Source organism: Atractosteus spatula, chromosome 16, assembly GCF_055471065.1.
Source record: "Atractosteus spatula isolate fAtrSpa1 chromosome 16, fAtrSpa1.hap1, whole genome shotgun sequence".
Classification (NCBI taxonomy): Eukaryota; Metazoa; Chordata; class Actinopteri; order Semionotiformes; family Lepisosteidae; genus Atractosteus; species Atractosteus spatula.
The window spans coordinates 14,107,842-14,124,704 of NC_142721.1; the positions used below are offsets into that span (position 1 = coordinate 14,107,842).

At 52.8% G+C, this 16,863-nt stretch overlaps 2 protein-coding genes across 3 annotated transcripts in view; one reads left to right on the forward strand and one right to left on the reverse strand.

Annotated features, from left to right (window-relative positions):
• Nucleotides 1-409, reverse strand: part of nr1h3 (nuclear receptor subfamily 1, group H, member 3) — a 26,220-nt gene extending 25,811 nt beyond the window's left edge. The window contains exon 1 of the mRNA XM_088934586.1: nt 84-409. The gene's annotated coding sequence lies outside the window, so the exon portion shown is untranslated. The remainder of the gene's footprint in view (nt 1-83) is intronic.
• On the forward strand, nt 302-16,699 carry arl14ep (ARF like GTPase 14 effector protein). 2 transcript variants are annotated; one of them, XM_088934587.1, is made up of 5 exons: nt 302-2,813; nt 4,883-5,090; nt 5,929-6,102; nt 15,121-15,242; nt 16,173-16,699. In XM_088934587.1, the coding sequence occupies exons 1-5, from the start codon at nt 2,743-2,745 to the stop codon at nt 16,399-16,401; spliced, it is 804 nt and encodes a 267-aa protein (XP_088790713.1). In that variant the 5' UTR covers nt 302-2,742; the 3' UTR covers nt 16,402-16,699. The 2 variants fall into 2 exon arrangements, with proteins under 2 accessions (XP_088790713.1, XP_088790714.1); XM_088934588.1 differs by lacking the exons at nt 302-2,813; nt 4,883-5,090; nt 5,929-6,102 and adding exons at nt 10,949-11,004; nt 13,918-14,465.
• Nucleotides 16,700-16,863: the final 164 nt, after the last annotated feature.

Below are 16,863 nucleotides of genomic sequence, written 5' to 3' on the forward strand. Positions count from 1 at the left end.
AACAACAAGACGAAGAAGACGAAAACACCCTGCCGGCTTTCAGGGAAGAGGAGAGGAGGTCGGCAGGCAGCGCAGCCCCTTACCTGCCCCACTGGCAGAGTCGGCAGCGCAGGCGGCTGGTCGGGACATATTGCAATCAGGTGCCTCCGGGCGGAAACAGGAAGGAGAGGATGGGAACACGCCGAGCAGGGCCCACTTTTCTTGGTGGGGGGGGGGGGGAGAGAAATAAAACGACACACACGGGCGCACACGCACACACACAGCTGGGAACTTGAAGAAGAAAAAAAAGTGCTGTCGCCTGGGCGAAGTGACGTCACGCAGGCAGAGGAGGCGCGGGCAGGCCGGCCGAGCGAGCGAGCGAGTCACATGCCTGAGCCACGCGCGCACGCGCGAGGGCCGGCTTCGCCCCAGCTGTACGCGCGCGCGCGGGTTCCCGCGGCGGCGCGGGCACGCGCGGCGGCAGCATTTTCTCTCTCTCGCTCTCGCGCGCGCTGCTGCCGAGGCTGCGAGCCACCGCGGCACGTGCGCAGGGACCAGCCGGCCCGCGCCTCGATGCTACATCGAGTTTCTATCTTAATGGGAATTATTTTTAGGTCCATCCGTTTGTAGGTGAAAAATAATAAATCTGTAACTTTTTATATAAATATGTGACTCCACAGAGTTACGTCTTATATGCTAAACCTTACACAGGACTATTTGCATACACAAATTCAACATATACATGTTTTTTCCGAACGTTTCAAATTGAGTGAAGTTTTCACAACCGCAGAAACAGTCCGGATTTCCTCACGCATGTGCAAGGCCAGGAACTTTACAACACTAGAAAGCAGGAAAAGAAGTCACACACGATCAATAACTATATTTCAGGTGCCAGATCTCTTTGAAATGACAGTTCTCGAAGGTCCGGTTCGTGTGATGCCGGGGTATATTTACAATCGTCGCTGTGCGCTTCATCATTGGAAACCCCGTTAAATATTTTTGACGCGATTTTAATATCCGTTTAATATCGGAGGGCATGAATGCCTTCCCATCGTTGGCGAGACGAAATAAACAGCAATGTGCTGTTCTTGACAGTAACCTTTCAAACACCACGCTCGCAGACTGATCTTTTCCGCCCACCCCTCGTTTTTAAACTCGATTTAGCCAGGCTGAATAATTTACAAAACACGTTGATTTTATGATGTCTTGAGACTGACTTTAAAAAAAAAACTAGAATATTTTTCATGTTTAAATGATGCATCTGATTTGAAATCTTCTATCATTCGGTGACCCAGGTCTGCTTTTCGACGCGACTTGCCAGACCTGCCGTGGGTCTTATCTCGCCTCTTTGCGATACGGGGCAGCTTGTCTCAGCGGGGATAAACACGGGTGACGTGGGATTCGCTCCTTCGATTATGGTCGGCGGTGCTCCAGCATGGCGCTTCGGGACAAAGCTGACATTCTCGACGGGCTGCTCAGATAGCATCTGGGCCGTCTGAACTCCTGCAGGGGGCAGGGTGGACACTCACTGCTAATTCACGCAGCGTGGAAATTGTACGCGAACAAAAAGAGACCAGAAACTCACCCTGCCTCTAGATAGCATGAATCTGTTGCGGTTTTTTTTCCGGGCATATAGTAGGTGTATATTAGCAAGGAAAACATTTGAAACAGGTTTAAAAAAATGTGATTCGGTCACATAAATAATTTACCTCTGGCAGTTGTTTTTTTTTCTCCGTTTCTGCTCCTCTAGTTGTATTAGGATGTGAACATTCTATATACATTTAATTAAAAAAAACTATATATATATTAGCATAAATGTACGTTTCAAGAATATATTTTCTTTTCGCGGCGAGTGCCAGGGCACAGATCTGTGATTCGCACACAGTTGGGTTAAACGGATTCATCAAAAGATGATGAGAGAGAAACTCCGGCTGTTTTGTTGTTGTTGTTGTTGTTGTTGTTGAGTGTTGAATTTTCGATGATTAATTTCGGCAGTTCGACCCTCCAGTGTGTTTGCACAACAAGGTTAATCTGTCGTATAGGCCTAAACATTGGGGAAAAAAAAACTCCACCACATCTAAATACTGAACGAATAAGTAACCCCCCCGGTTAAAGCAGGACGTGTCGTTTTACTTTCTCGGTATAGGTCAAGGGACTCGTTACAAAAAAACAGTTTGGCCGATTTCGTCCATGGGATTAAGGGAGATTTATGTCTCAGAGAAAATACTATTTTAACTCCAGCTTTGACTTATTTTATTATTAAAAAAAAACCCGAAAGTATTTATTGCCCATCTTATTTTTTTTTTGTCGTGGTTATTGGGGTACACAATCTGAAGCCCCATTGACCGAGGTGAACGGCGGCGTGTGACGAACTCGAAAAGGGAGACAAAGTCGCCAAAGCAGGAGAGTGGCGGTGCTCAGCGAGAGAAGATGAGAGGACGTGAGCCACGATACTTCCAGGTTTCATTTGGTTAATCAAAACTGGTGTCTTTCAGCTGCACTTCAGAGAGAAAAAAAACAACAACAACAACAACAACAACAACAACGCAATGAATTCTGCTCGCCCTCGAGAAAACACGCCGAGCGAACGGGTCTCTCGCTAGAGGGCAGACGCTGTTCGCCTGCGCGTCTGCGTGCTGCACTCGTGTGAAAAGAGAGAGAGAGAGACAGGACTCCAGCAGTTGCCATTTTGTAGTTGGCAAACGGAAGAACGGAGCAAGAGGAAGGATTCTGCCGAATCTGACCGCATTTTCCCCTCCCGATATGCCGGTGTCTTGCGCTGCCGAAGGGTGTACCAACCGCTTTGTGAAAGGATCGTCCATCAGGTTTTACAGGTGCGTGGTTCGTTTGTGCTTCCTATCACGTTTTGGGGTTTTTTTTTTGTGTGTGTGTAAAGATCCTGTTTGCTTCTCGGAGCCGGTTTCCTTGCTGGGGGGGGGGGGGGGGGGGTCGCTCGATTTCGGAGTCGCTGAGACGCAGGCGGACTTCCTGCACGTGCTTCGCCGTCCCGGCGCTCGCGGTGCACCAAAACAGAGGGAAAGCAGGAACTGCCCCCAGTCTCTTGGTGGAGCCCGGGAATGACAACAGTGCTGTTCCAGTGGGTGCATTGGATCGTTTTACCTCGTCAGGATGTTCTTAAGTTGTTTTTTTTTTTTTAAAAAGATTCAGATGTTTAATACTTCCTTGCAGTTCACACGTTTTCTCTCCCAGTGATCAAAACAGGATAGCAAGAAGGAAACTCCTGACTTTTGCGCACACACACACACAAAAACACATCTCAAAGCCATACACTTTGTTCTTGCTTCATGTTCGGAACGATTTTCACTGAAAATAAGGACCTCTTGTGTCCACCCCCCCCCCTCCCCATAAAGGGGGTCTCTTCTGCATTTTTTTTTCTCGTTTGCAATCAAAACCTAGTTAGTAAAACCTAAGACATGTATGCAGAAAAAAAAAACCACTCCAGCGGTTCTTATTTCCTCTGAAAATCCAATGGTTCAGAAAACAAACACAAGATACCAAAGCAAAGGTAGAGCTTTGAGGTGTATTTTTTTTGTTGCAAGAGTCAGGAAAGCCCTTCTTGCTGTCATGCACAGCTAAGGAAATTAGCCTTTATCTGCACGACAGTGGACGTTTTCCTCCTGTGGTTAGAGTTAAAGTGGAAAAAGTGTTTTATTTGTTCAAATTAGGCATCTCGAACCCTCGTCCTAGAGTGGAGTGCCCATCCAACAGGTATTATAGATCACTAGTACGTCACCAGTTTCTCCTGACCGGGAGAAACATTATGTTCAAATAAGTAGGATGTTAAATGAAGAAGAGACATCGTTTAGTGCAAAGTCTTGACGATCCTTAATCTCTCAAGGACCAGAGGACTCCTAATTGAATAGGTAACTTCCTCAATAGCGAAGTGGTATTCTTCTCTTTATACAGGTGACCTGTAGGACTAACTAGACAGGCTCCCCAGGAGCAGGGGTAGGACTCCTTTAATTTGTCTGTATCTCTGTTATGACGTACTCCTGCTTTACAGTACCAGCAGCTCACTCGCCACAGATCTAAGTCTAAAATGGGTCTTGTAATCACCTTCCTGTTCAAATCGCCGCCTTAACCTCACTTTTCCCTTGATTTCCACCTGACATGAGCTCCTTGGCAGGCTGGAGAGATGGGTTAAAGTTGAGCTGCAGCGCTAGTTTCAGATTTTTGGGGGGGTTAGAAAGAATCGGCGTTGATGAGCGCATTTCAAACCACGATGAAAGTAATATGTGCACGGTAACTTGTAAACCCTCCAGTGCGCACCACAAAATGGGCAAAATGTCCAGGAGTGTGCCGCGTCATGCTGCTGTCATCGTCGGCGATTCAGAACGAGGGTTGACGGGAAGCGGACCTATTGCGCTGTAGACCAGCAGGCTTGTGGATACGGCTCTTAATCCGATAGAAAGCTGGCTCTGGACTTCGAGACAAATACGGCTCGTTAACTCTGCATGCCGATCACGTTGGAACATCTCTGCGGTGCGACCTCTGCAGCACAACCCGAACGTATTCGCCCGTGCATCGCGGTACATCAGTCGTTCCGGTGACTAGTGAGCAGGAAGGGCCGCCTCGCGTCACGATTCGTGGGAAATGGGAAGCGGGTTTGCGCTACCACGGCGACTTGCAGTACTCTCACAGCGGTTCGCGGTTTTGTGCTTAAGTCGCTATGTGGATTTTTATTTTCCCTATATACCGTCAACGAATTTATTTGGCTACCGCGATTGCATAACCGGTCTGAGACATGGGGACTGCAGCGCCCCCTTTAAGACCCCGCTATCGGAAAGCAGCCGCTGGAGCCAGGCCAGGTGGTCGCAGCAGGCCTGTGCCCCCCCCCACCCCGCCAAGCTGCCCCCTTCACCCGTCTCCCCGTCTGCTGCAGGTTCCCCATCAGCCGGCCGACGCTCGCCGCCCAGTGGGTGCAGAATCTGGGGCGCAAGTCCTTCGCCCCCACGTCCAACACGTGCCTGTGCTCGGAGCACTTCCTGCCGGAATGCTTCCGCGACTACAACGGCAGGCAGTTCCTGAGGGAAGACGCGGTCCCCACCATCTTCCGGCCCCCGCAGGCCCCGGAGCTGGAGACGCCAGAGGTGAGGGGAGAGGGAGGAGGAACCCGTCCTTCCACAGCAGCACAAGACAGCGTGTTATTGAGGAGAGGAGGCAGCCTGTCTTTTAATGGCTTATTAATGAGGTAATGACGCCAGCAGCCATATCACTCTGCAGCTCCCAGCTGGCAGCCCACTGGAGCTCAGCAGGTGTGAGCCTGGTCAGTACCTGGATGGGAGACTCCTGGGAAAGACTAAGGCTGCTGCTGGAAGAGGCGTTAGTGGGGCCAGCAGGGGGCGCTCACCCTGTGGTCTGTGTGGGTCCTAATGCCCCAGTATAGTGACAGGGACACTATACTGTAAACAGGCGCCGTCCTTCGGATGAGACGTAAAACTGAGGTCCTGACTCTCTGTGGTCATTAAAAATCCCTGGGCGTCTCTCGAGAAGAGTAGGGGTGTAACCCCGGTGTCCTAGCCAAATTTCCCCCTGGCCTTTACCAATCATGGCCTCCTAATAACCCCCATCTCTGAACTGGCTTCATCACTCTGCTCTCCTCCCCACTGAGAGCTGGTGTGTGTGAGAGGACTGGAGCATCATCCAGGTGGGGCTGCACACTGGCGGGGCTGGAGAGGATCCCCATGACCTGTAAAGAGCTCTGAGTGGAGTGTCCAGAAAAGCGCTATATAAGTGTAAGCAATAGGTATTTATTCATACGCACACTGATGAACTAACGGGGTAATGACGGGGGTTACAGTTAAAAGACCTTGGACTGATTGCGGTGGGGCACAGTAAGCAGTGCGGCGCTCGGGGGGGAGGTACTGGCACGGTGGGCAGCCGCGGGCGACCGTCTCTTGACTGCCGCCGGTAAACCCTGCGTTTCAGACGGAGCCCCGGGCGCTGCGGGGAGGGGCGACCGCGAAGGAGCCGAGCCAGCTGAAGCGGCAGCGTTTCGGCGCCATGAGCGAGCTGGAGAAGGCGCAGGAGCGGGAGAAGGCCCGGCTGCGCCAGCGGGAGCGCCGGCTCAGGCTCAAGGAGATGAGCGCCGCCAGTTTCACGGTGAGTGCCTGGGTGGTTTTATCCTCGTCGGAGGGGGGGGGGGGGGTTTTGCCATTGAACAATGAATTTGGTCCCGTCGTCTGAACGATGAGGCGAGGGGATGCCGCTCGCTGTTTTAAACCATGGAGGGGGGTGCACGCACGCACCCACGCACGCACGCGCGGAGGAGGAGGTGGCAGAAAATCCGTGACACCTTTTGGAAACGGACGGGCACTCTTGCCTGGTGTTCTGCCAGGGAAGTGGCCCCTGGAGCAGGCTCGGAAGCTCCTGGCTGCGGGGGCGATCCGTGGCGTCTAACCCAGCGAAAACCGGTTTCGGTGCGTGCTGTGCGGGTTCTGGGAGGGGATCGGTGCCATCTGGGCTCCCGTTATGCCCATGAGTCCGAGCGGGACGGCGGAGGAGGGGGGCGTTTCTGTTTGCCTCTTCCTCACCCGTCACGACGCAGACGGCGCCGGCGCTCGGGCTGGCTCGTCTTGACGGACCCGTGCCGGGCGTGGGCGCTCCAGACTCGGGGCGCCCCTGACCCGCCCCCTCGTGCTGCGGGGGGTTACTGGGGCGCGCCCTGGGCCCAGGCTCTCTCGGACCCTGGCAGCCCCTGGAAGAAGGCGTCTGTGAGGAGGAGATATCCTGCGTACAATGGCAGCCCCCTTTGTTTTTTTAAAATGGGATCGGCAATGATGGTGTCCTAGACTCAGTGTGCCGGCTAGCGTGTCTGCCCGGATTGTACCCTGATTGTACCCTGTTAAGGCTGGTGTGGATTTGACCCCTGTGCTCCATGGGCAGGATCATCACCTGTCTACCTGCCCCCCCCTGGAGGAGCCGTGTTTTCTTGTGCCTTGGGTGTCTTAAGACCCCCCAGGAGCCTCAGAGGGTTGTTGGGAGCACTTGGAAAGGTGACTTGACCCTCCCTGCAGGCCTGCAGGGGCCGGACAGGGCAGGAGCACTCAGGGGCATCACGGTTTTTGCTAGAAGTGCTTTTGCCTAGTCAGCTACAGCGAAGGAGACCTGAACCCGGGCCATCAGGGCACGAGAGTGTTGTGCTGGTCCCATTGATCCCAGTTGGAGTTGGCCACCACCCTCTGGGCTTGGGTTCGAAACCCGGGCCGTCTGCACCCTGGAACCCCAGTCTTTACTGGTCGGCTCAGTGCAGTCTGGGAGTCTGAGGATCGCGGACTGTGGCCACGAGCCCAGCGACCGCGCTGGGGCAGACGAGGAAGCCGTATCTCACTGCTGCCAGCGCGCGGGCCCCGCAGGCTGCTCCCGTACCGCGTGCCTGCAAGCTCCCCCCAGGAGGCAGCAGGGGGCGGCGCGCCCAGGAGGGCCAGCCTCGAACCCGTGGCCAGAAAGCTCGGCCCTCACTCCGGTGAGCAGCTTGACCTGGACTGAACACAGTATTGATACAGAGCGCTGGAATCCCATGTTTCTCAGGACCTTTAGTCCCCAAGCAGACCGGCGGCTTCGGACACGACGGAGCACGTGCTTGGAGATCGCAGGACTGGGAGGGACGTGAGGAGATGCAGTCTTGTTTTCGGAAGGACTCTTCTATCCCCCCCCCCCCCCCCCCCCATGTCGTGGATTTGTTCTGCACCTGGGATGCCCTTCTGCGTGGAGTTTGCATGTTCTCCCTGGGTTGGCGTGGGTTTCCTCCCACATTCCGAAGACATACTGGGGGATGAATTGCCTTCTATGCCTGCGATGGAGTGGAGTCCTGCCCAGGGGGGATCCCACCTGGTTGCTGTTGCTTGCAGGGATGGGCTCCAGCTCGCCCCTCGATCCTGTGTAGGATGAGAGGTTAGGTGGATAGAACCGTGTCTCAGAGCCTCACACCATCGCTGAGCCGAGGACTCCTGCTCAGGAGCGCACTTTATTGTGCGTGCCCCTCGTGAGGCGCTGGAAACAACTGCGCGTTGAATGGCATGCTGGGAACAGAATGAGGCGAGGTGGTTTGAGGACATTTACAGAACCTGCTTGAGGATGCTTATCTGGGAGGGATGTGGACCCAGGAGACTCGTAACGGCGCCCAGTTGTACGGCAGAGTGAGACAACGGGTGCATCTACACAGCGTCTCTGCTAAGGTTTGGGGGAGACGTGACCCCAGTCAGCAGTGTTGCCATTTCCTGTGCCTCACCCCCCCCCCCCCCCCACCACTGCACGAGAGCAGGGATCGCAGACTCAGACTCACACGCTGCGTCATAGCACTGCACAATTCGGCATTGCGTGAGGAACGCTACCTGAACAAACGCACCGCTAAATCCAAACGTATTCGAGGTTCCTCTGATCCTGGACTTCTTTCTCGTTCGGGAGTTCTTATTTTGTTGCCGAGCCAAGCGACGGGCGTCGCCACTCTGCCGCGGATCTTGGGTCGTTCACTCAGCGCGTGCTCTCTTCAGTGGATATCCCACAATGCAGCGCTGGATACGAGGGGGCTGCGTGTGGCTCTGTGTGGGAGCGGAGGCTGTGCACGAACCTCTAATGATGATGATAGGATCTGATCCATGCCATGACAGCTCTTAGTATTTAACTCTTAATGTTTGTCCCTCTTTAACAAGGCGGTGAGTGGGCGACCGCATGGAGTTGAGAAACGAAGGTGTTACTCCAAACACCTTTGTTTGGATCGGTAGTGTTACGGTGGACGTCCTGGTAGAGTAGTTGACACAAGTGGGTGGTGATGGTGTAAATTAACTTTCCTTTGCCGTTGATGTAATTAGACGCGAAGATCAGCCGCAAGACCAGTTGGGTTTGAGGTTTGGTGGGTTCAACAACTGAACGGTTACAGTACAAACAGCAATCACACTTTCATCAAGTTTTTCGCTGTATCTAAAAAAAAAAAAAAAAGAATCGAAACATTTCTGCTAAATCTCGGAAGAAACGCAGAACAATCGACACTATCTATGAAATGCGCTTGTTGCTAAATGTCTCGATAGGAAGAAAGTGGTGCTTCGCTGTTGTTGTAGAATACGTGCATAGCATGAATGCTTTTCCTTGTTGCTGTGTCGGTGTATTTTTGTCGGTGTAAGATTGCAGCCTCATACTGTGCACTTTTGATGTGTAAAGGTATAAAAGGTATTTTAAAGGTATAAAACAGGTGGCATGGCAGGTGTATATACCTGTCAATTTTTCCTATTATAATGTGCTGGTTGGAGTTAATATATTCTCCCTGTAGTGTGTGTGTATATAATCCCGGTGGTTAGCGTGCTTCTGGGAAAATTGTCCTTGGAGTGTGTGTGTGTGTTTGTGTCTGTGTGTGCCCTGCAATGGATTGGCATCCCATCCAGGTTGTATTCTGCCTTGTGCCTGTTGCCTGAGCTTGGCTAACCCGTGACCCTGATTTGGATAAGGTGGTTAGAAAATGGCTGGATGGAAGTAACTCGAGATCTTACAATGGAGGAGTGCGCCTCTTCCATCTGTAGAATCGGCAGTCAAAACACAAACTATCAGACACAAGTGAGAATTCAGAACGGGGAGGCGCTTCTTTACACAAAGGGTGGTGGGAGTGTGGAACAAGCTGTCCCCGCCATGTTGCCGAAGCCCCTGATCTGTTAGTTTCTACCAGGCAATTGGCTTCAAACAGGCTGGATAGGTTGCAAAATGAGAGGAGGACATTAGGTCTTTTAAAAAGGGGAACTGCGATGCTATTTTTATATTTGATGCGGCGAACTTGTAAGTTCTCCAATCTGTTAACATTGACAGTTTCGTGCTGCTTGGTTTGAATTTTGGCATGGGTAAATTTGCAGTCCGGTCAGTGGCTTATTTTCTGTCACTTGGATCACTGCACCATACCTCAGCTGCAGTGAGGTGCGTACCTAAATTCAGTGTCTGAGTCTGGCTCTGCCTACCTACTGACTGCAGGAGCTGATGAGCAAAACATGATGGGCTCTCTGGCAAAAAACAATAGAAATGATGACTGATTATTATAACTAGCGGGGTGCCACAGGGAGCGGTACTAGGACCACTGCTCCTCTTCATTTCTATCAGTGATCTAACTTCTGGAGCTGTCTGTGAACTTGTCAGGCTTGCACAAAATGCCCAAATAGGAGCATTTAGAGAAACAGTTCAGCTAAAATTTAAGAGTGGGAAAACACCTGGCAGATGAAGTGATGAAGTCTAATGTTGACAAGTATTACATGCCTGTGGCAAAAGAAAATACAAATCCAAATATAATTGGAAAACCAAGACGTTGTGGAGACTACTTGTGAAAAATCGCTCGTGTGGGTATGATGCGACATTATTTACAGTATATCTTCTAGACAAAGTATGAAAACACTAAAAGTCAAACAGTAATGGGTTAATATAGTTAAACACATAGAATGTAAAGGCTGGCAAAACTATACAGTGCACAAGTAAGACCTCGCAGGTGAGACCACGTTACAAAAAGGATATTGGTACTGTTGCTTTGGAATTAGTCCGACAGACAGTAGTTCTCAAGTTTAAGATAGCAGAGGGATCCTAAATGCGCGGAATGGTTTGGTGACGTCCATACTGAGTCAAAGCTGTAAAGTGTTGTTTGCTGTTGGTGTAAAGTAGTGTTGAAAGTAAAGTGTGCGTCCAACGCAGGCAGCAAGCAGCAAAACAGGCGGTTTTAAACTAGTGACCTGGTGGTCAAGATCACTTTAAGGGAATTAAGCGCTACGGCGATTTATTTTCTCGTGTGTTTGGTATCTTAGAAAAAAATTTTTTTTTTTGCTAAATATCTTAGATTTTTTTTTTTTTAACGGGTGAACACTCGTTAATTTTATTTCTGGAGGGAATAGGACAGGCGGTGAAATCGGAGCGCTGCATCGCGCCCGCCGGTCGGCAGAGGGCGCCCCACCGGTTTCCGCCAATGCGATTTGGGACAGGGGCGCCATAACTGCTGGTCTCGGCTGGGGGAAGATGAGGAGACACGGCGCGGAGGACAACACGGTACGTGTCCTCGGAGACGGACGGGTGTAGGTGTGCGGTAGGGGTGGGGGGGGAGTGTTGAATACCCCTGCGGTTAATTACTGCCTCCAGCTTTATTGTGTTGCAGCCGGTCAGACAGATACGGAGTCGCTGATCGAAGAAGTTGAACTTCCTGCTGACACTTCAGCAAGCGCAGGCACCACGTTGCCCCCTTTTCTCTCTTTTTTGACAGTTTAACTTCGTTAGTCATTTATTTTGAATCTTTTTTTTTTTAGTATTCAGTGGGTGTGTGTTTTCCTTTTAATCTAAGCACACCTAACGGAGACGGGTTCGCTTACTTTTAGTCTTGTTTTTTTTTTTTAAAGTAGGATCTTTCTCGTAAACGGTTCTCCCTCAACAGTCCAAACAAAACAAAATCCGTGATCCCCTGATGCAATCGATGTAATCGTTCATTTTTTAAATTTATTTAGATTAATTTAAGAGATATCGGAGGTTATAACTTATAGTTCTATTGGTTTGATTATTTCATTTTGTATGTGTGTTTATACCGCACAGTAGACTCGAAACCACTAAGTTGTATCTTCACATTCGGCATTTTCTTACTCTGAGCTGTCGCCTTTTTTTTTAAAAGACGACTCGCTCTGTGCCGTCTTCTTAACTGGGATCCGACAGTCGTAAGTTACATTTCCGTGTTAAAACTTGAGATATGCTTGCTCACGGTCATTTCCAAAGCTTTAGCAAAGGAAATGTATCCTTTAGCTCGACGATCGTCGTTTAACACCTAACATCTCGTCTTGTGTCGTCTTTAAAGGTTATGGGGAGGAAGGGGGTCTTAACAGGGCTGTTATCACAATGAGCTGCTCGATGTTGCTGTTCGCTTTCACGAAGAGTTCGAGTGTGGTCATATATTTCCCTTTTACAACTTTTGAGTCACTTTCCCTAAAAATCAGCTTTGCAGGCTATTTTTCATGTCTTCCTGCGTAAAGACTTGGATTTTTTTTTACAGAAAACATACATGTTCAGTTTATTGGAGGGGGTTTTTCGACCAGATCATTTCTGTCTGTTTTCCCGTCGTGTCGAGTGACTGGAGCTGGGGGAACGCCAGGCCCCGGTTGCCATGACGACGCGTGCGGGAACGCCCTGGCGGCGCGGGGGCTTGTGGGAGAGGGGGGGGGGGAGCCAGGTGTGTTTGTGCTCGCGGGCAGGTGGGGCTGCAGACGTACACGCGCTTCTTTCTTCATCGTGCAGAAGACCCCCCCCCACCAGACCCGTCTCATGCCTCGGGAGGAGAGGTCTGCTGTCTCTAGCGCTGGGCTGTGTTGCGAGGGGTAAACTGGACGATTATCTTAGGGAGGAAAAAAAAAACTGCCCCGAATTCGGGGTGGCGCCTGCACCTGGGGTAACGCTCATAGTAGTGAACCTGGAGTGACAGCCAGCGCCGCTGTGTTATTGAGAAGACTTGCGCTTCCAACCAGATTGAGCACGGAGCCGCAGGTTGGTGCCTGGAAGAAGATGGTTTTTTGTGGAATTTTCGGAAGTGGCTCGAAAGAGTTTGTCCGAGAAGAGCTGTGCTGTTAGACAGGAGATCACCAGCTCACCAGTGCTTTCGGTCCTGGCCACCCTAACGCACAGTGTTACCCGTGACTGCAGGTGTGGCATCTTCTGCAGGTGTCGGTTGTTTCCAGGAGTTGCAATCTCAGCCGGTCTCGTAAGTAAAGTCCGGCTGCCTGCGCTGTCAGGGTGCTTTGTGTCTTGACTGTTTAGGAAGCATAGGACAGGCTATCTTCATTCTTCTTTCCTTGTGCTGGTACTTCCTGAGACTCTGTCTTGCTTTGTGCTTCACGCCTGCTGAGTGTGTAACTGATACAGGTGCTCGTTCGCACTCGTGGGACCGAGCCCTGCAGATCAGCCACCGTGCTCTGAAGGGTGGGGTGCAGGCGCCAGCTGTGACCGGGAGCCCCACCTCTGATAGCACTGCTAGGGTTGGAGGGGCGGGCGGGAACTGGCCTGAGTTCCCCGACCTCGAATTGACAGCGACGCACAGACCAGGGGGGCGCGCGTGGTCACGAGGAAGTGCGTCTCAGGCCGAGGACAGGAGGCACTTCTTTGCCGAAAGAGTGGTGGGAGTGTGGAACGAGCTGGAGATCGGCTTCTTTGAGGGAGGGGATGGATGGGATGGGATCCTCATGTCAACCAGCTGCCGAGCAGGTCAGATGGACTGTTTGTTTGTACTGTCTATCTCCCCTGCGACCTAGGTCTCTGGGGGTCCTGTGAGCCCTTTGGGGTACCCTCCCACAGTGCGGATTCCCTGGTCCCCAATCCGTAGCACTCGGCAGTGTGAAAATCGGGAGGGCGTGAAACAGAACCGGCCGCTGCGAGCTGGATCGGGAGCTGCCTGACCCTGCTTGTACGCCTGGCTGTCTCCCGCCTGGGGCGGTGTGATGTGCGCCCCCGAGAGCTCTTCCAGCTCCTCCGCTCCCGGTTTTCTGGGCTCGGTCAGGTCGGGAGGTTGCGGTGGTGCTGCTTCCTGCGTCGGCAAGAATAACTTTAAATGCGATCATCAGGAGGCAGACACTCGTGCCTTTTCTTTCCACCTGGTCTCGTCAGTTTTTGAGAGGGTGCCCTCGCTGCCGGTCGTGCCTTGCAGGAGCAGGTCAGTTTGATCGCTTGAGCGCAGGGAGGGTTTGGATTTTAAAGGGGCCCGAGTTGAAATGTCTTGACAGTGATCGTGTCGTAGCTTTTCACTGAAAGTCGGGACCGGAGGCAGGCCTTTCGGCGGTGTTCTGGGGAGTCTTCGTGTGTTCGCAGGTTGTAAGCAGTTAATAGGCTACAGGGGGCACAGCAGGCCCTGCTCCCACCCTTAGCAAAAGCCCCGCTGACGTAGGTTGACCGTTTCCGAAGCACCAATCTCATTGACTTTAATGCTTTCCCCAGGGTGAACCTGCATAGGATCGTCACACTGCACGGGAGGTTGTAATTTCAGAGCAATGCCCGTTCATTAATAAAGGCTCCCACCCAAGTCAGTGCCCTAGTAGAGACTCAGGCCCGCGATGGAGCTCCAGCCCTGCACGGTGGGAGAGCTGCTGAAGGCGCCGCACGACTGCCACAAGACGTACTTCGCGCGGCCGCCAGGCCTGCGGCGCCTGGGGGAGCTGCCGGCCGACGACGCCCTGCTGCTGCAGCTGCGCAGCGGCCTGCTGGGCCTGGCGGACGGCGACACGGTCTGCCTGCACCACGAGAAGCTGTACGTGGACCGCTACGAGGACCTGCAGCGGGCCTGCTGCGACCCCTTCAGCTGCCACAAGAAGGCCATCAAGAAGGGGCTGCGGGCCATCGACCTGGACGAGGCCACCTTCCTGAGCGAGCGCTTCGCGCGCCAGTTCGTCCCCGGCTGGAAGCTGTGCTGCCGGTGCGCCCAGCTGGTCAACGGCTTCAGCGACCTGGACCCCGAGTCCCGGCAGAAGAAGAAGCTAGACAGCGAAGTACGTATACGCGGTGGCCATTCCCCGGGCCTCCACCAGGGGGCGCCAGCAGCCTCCTTGTGCCTGCAGTACTGCTGCCCCCCCCCCCTCCCCCCCTCCTCCTTTCTGTCTTAGAAGGACCTGCTGAGCTCGCAAACTTTGACTGCCAAATAAAGGTCAGGTGTTTTTTTTCCAGTATTTTTTCCCCACTGGTGCCTTTCTTCTGTCTTCCTTGTGACGAGCGATAGTTTATTTGCATTGATATTTAAATGGTTTGTAAGAGGGGCATGCTGTTGGCGTTGACAGTGCGAACGAGGAGCAGACGTGGGGTGTTTTTTTGTCGTCGTTGTAAAAGATCGTAACGTAGCGATCTTCGACCCAGGTCCGTCTCTTAAGTTTTTCACCACCATCAGTTTTGACTCGCTTTTGCTTTGTCCAAAATCTGAAGAACACGTCTGTGTTCCGTGTTCCTGGTGTTGTGTATCTGCAGGGCGATGCGCGGTTCATGTTCTTTATCAGTTCTGGTTTCTTGGGGGTACTCCTTTTTTTTTTCTTTGTCTCAGGATGTCTCAGATCCCTTGACATTTCAGGGCGTTTTCCCCCGTGGGTCTGGCGGGGACACCTGTACGGTCTCGGCGCGCGAACTGGAGACGTTACCGCTGGGCTCTCGTTCCAGGTGAGGACAGCCAAGGCCCTGAAGTCGCTGGAGTTTGCCAACCCGGGCCGGCAGACGGAGCTGGCGCTTGAGCCGAGCAGGCGGGAGAAGAGGCGGCAGTCCAAACAGCCCAGCTCCGACAGGTGTGTCGCCTTCGCAGGCTAGGGCAGGGGAGTGCCTCGGCGAGCAGCCTCGGGTCGGTGCGGTTTAGATCAAGCCGCACGCTGGCTCGGCGATCCACAGCTCGTCCGGGTTCCCAGGCCTGAAAGTAGAAGACTCCCTCCGCCTCTGGGGATGAGAATGGAAAACTCCCTCTGGGGATAGGACACCAGCCCAATCACGGGGTGACCCCAACCCCACGTCATGCTGCTCCCTACTCATACATCTGGGTTAGAGTGAGGTATGAGGGTAATGTACCTCACGCAGGAGTACAGTACACCCTGATCAGTATGGATGTATAGGTCAAGTGGTGGGAGGTGCTGGTGTCTGTGGACAGGGAGGCTGTGTAGATCAGGGGTCAGTGGTGGGAGGTGCTGGTGTCTGTGGACAGGGAGGCTGTGTAGATCAGGGGTCAGCGGTGGGAGGTGCTGGTGTCTGGACAGGGAGGCTGTGTAGATCAGGGGTCAGTGGTGGGAGGTGCTGGTGTCTGTGGACAGGGAGGCTGTAGATCAGGGGTCAGTACAGTGAGGTGCTGGTGTCTGTGGACAGGGAGGCTGTGTAGATCAGGGGTCAGCGGTGGAAGGTGCTGGTGTCTGTGAACGGGGAGGCTGTAGATCAGGGGTCAGTGGTGGGAGGTGCTGGTGTCTGTGGACAGGGAGGCTGTGTAGATCAGGGGTCAGTGGTGGGAGGTGCTGGTGTCTGTGGACGGGGAGGCTGTGTAGATCAGGGGTCAGCGGTGGGAGATGCTGGTAGTTAAAAGAACTGCAGAAAAAAAGGCTATTGACCTCAGGCTTGAGCAATACGAGATGACTGGTAGATCAGGAAGAAGGGTTGTAATTGTAGGGCCGTCCTGTAAATTGGAGAGGTTTGATGACCTCGGGAACTGACCTTGTCCTGGCCCCTTTCTTTTCCAGGCCGCCGAGCAACGCGAAAAGCAAGGTGTACGACAGCCAGGGGCTGCTGATCGCGAACGGCAGGGACCTGTGCGACTGCCTGGACCCCGAGTGCCTGGGCTGCTTCTACCCCTGCCCCGAGTGCGGGTCCCAGAAGTGCGGCGTGGAGTGCCGCTGCGACCGCAAGTGGCTGTACGAGCAGGTGGAGGTGGAGGGGGGGGAGATCATCCGCAACAAGTACGCCACCTAGTGCTCCACGCCTCCACCCCGCCCCCCCCGCTGGACACGTGTTACTGCTGCTGTGGCTGTTCAGACACACCCGGAGCACAAGCCATCAGAGCTGGGCTTGGGGAATTCCTGGAGGTCTTTTTGTATTTTAGAGACTCATTCTGAAGTTGTCGTCACTACTGCTGTCCCGGATAGAGCCCCTCTGTACTGCACACATTGCCGCCTTCTTGACACTTCTGTACATATTGCTGTGGCCTGGAGCAAGGCTGTTTATAACGTTCAGTAAATGCCAATAAATGTTATTTATATATTTTGGAAAACTGGTGCATGTTGCGTACTTATTTAATTCGCTTACCCGTGTTTGCGAAAGTTGGTTTGATCGGCTTTTGCTCTCATTCCACTGGTTCCCACACTTCATGTGTTCTTATCTCTGGGTAATCCCTTAATCCCTGATGCTCACACGGTGAGCTTCATAGGAAACGAG

Excerpts from the sequence above, each read along its gene's own strand:
- arl14ep (XM_088934587.1), top strand. The coding sequence starts at position 2,743 with ATGCCGGTGTCTTGCGCTGCCGAAGGGTGTACCAACCGCTTTGTGAAA. Across the intron at positions 6,103-15,120 it reads TGAGCGCCGCCAGTTTCACG|GTGAGGACAGCCAAGGCCCT; the intron begins GTGAGTGCCTGG and ends CTCTCGTTCCAG. Across the intron at positions 15,243-16,172 it reads AAACAGCCCAGCTCCGACAG|GCCGCCGAGCAACGCGAAAA; the intron begins GTGTGTCGCCTT and ends TTTCTTTTCCAG.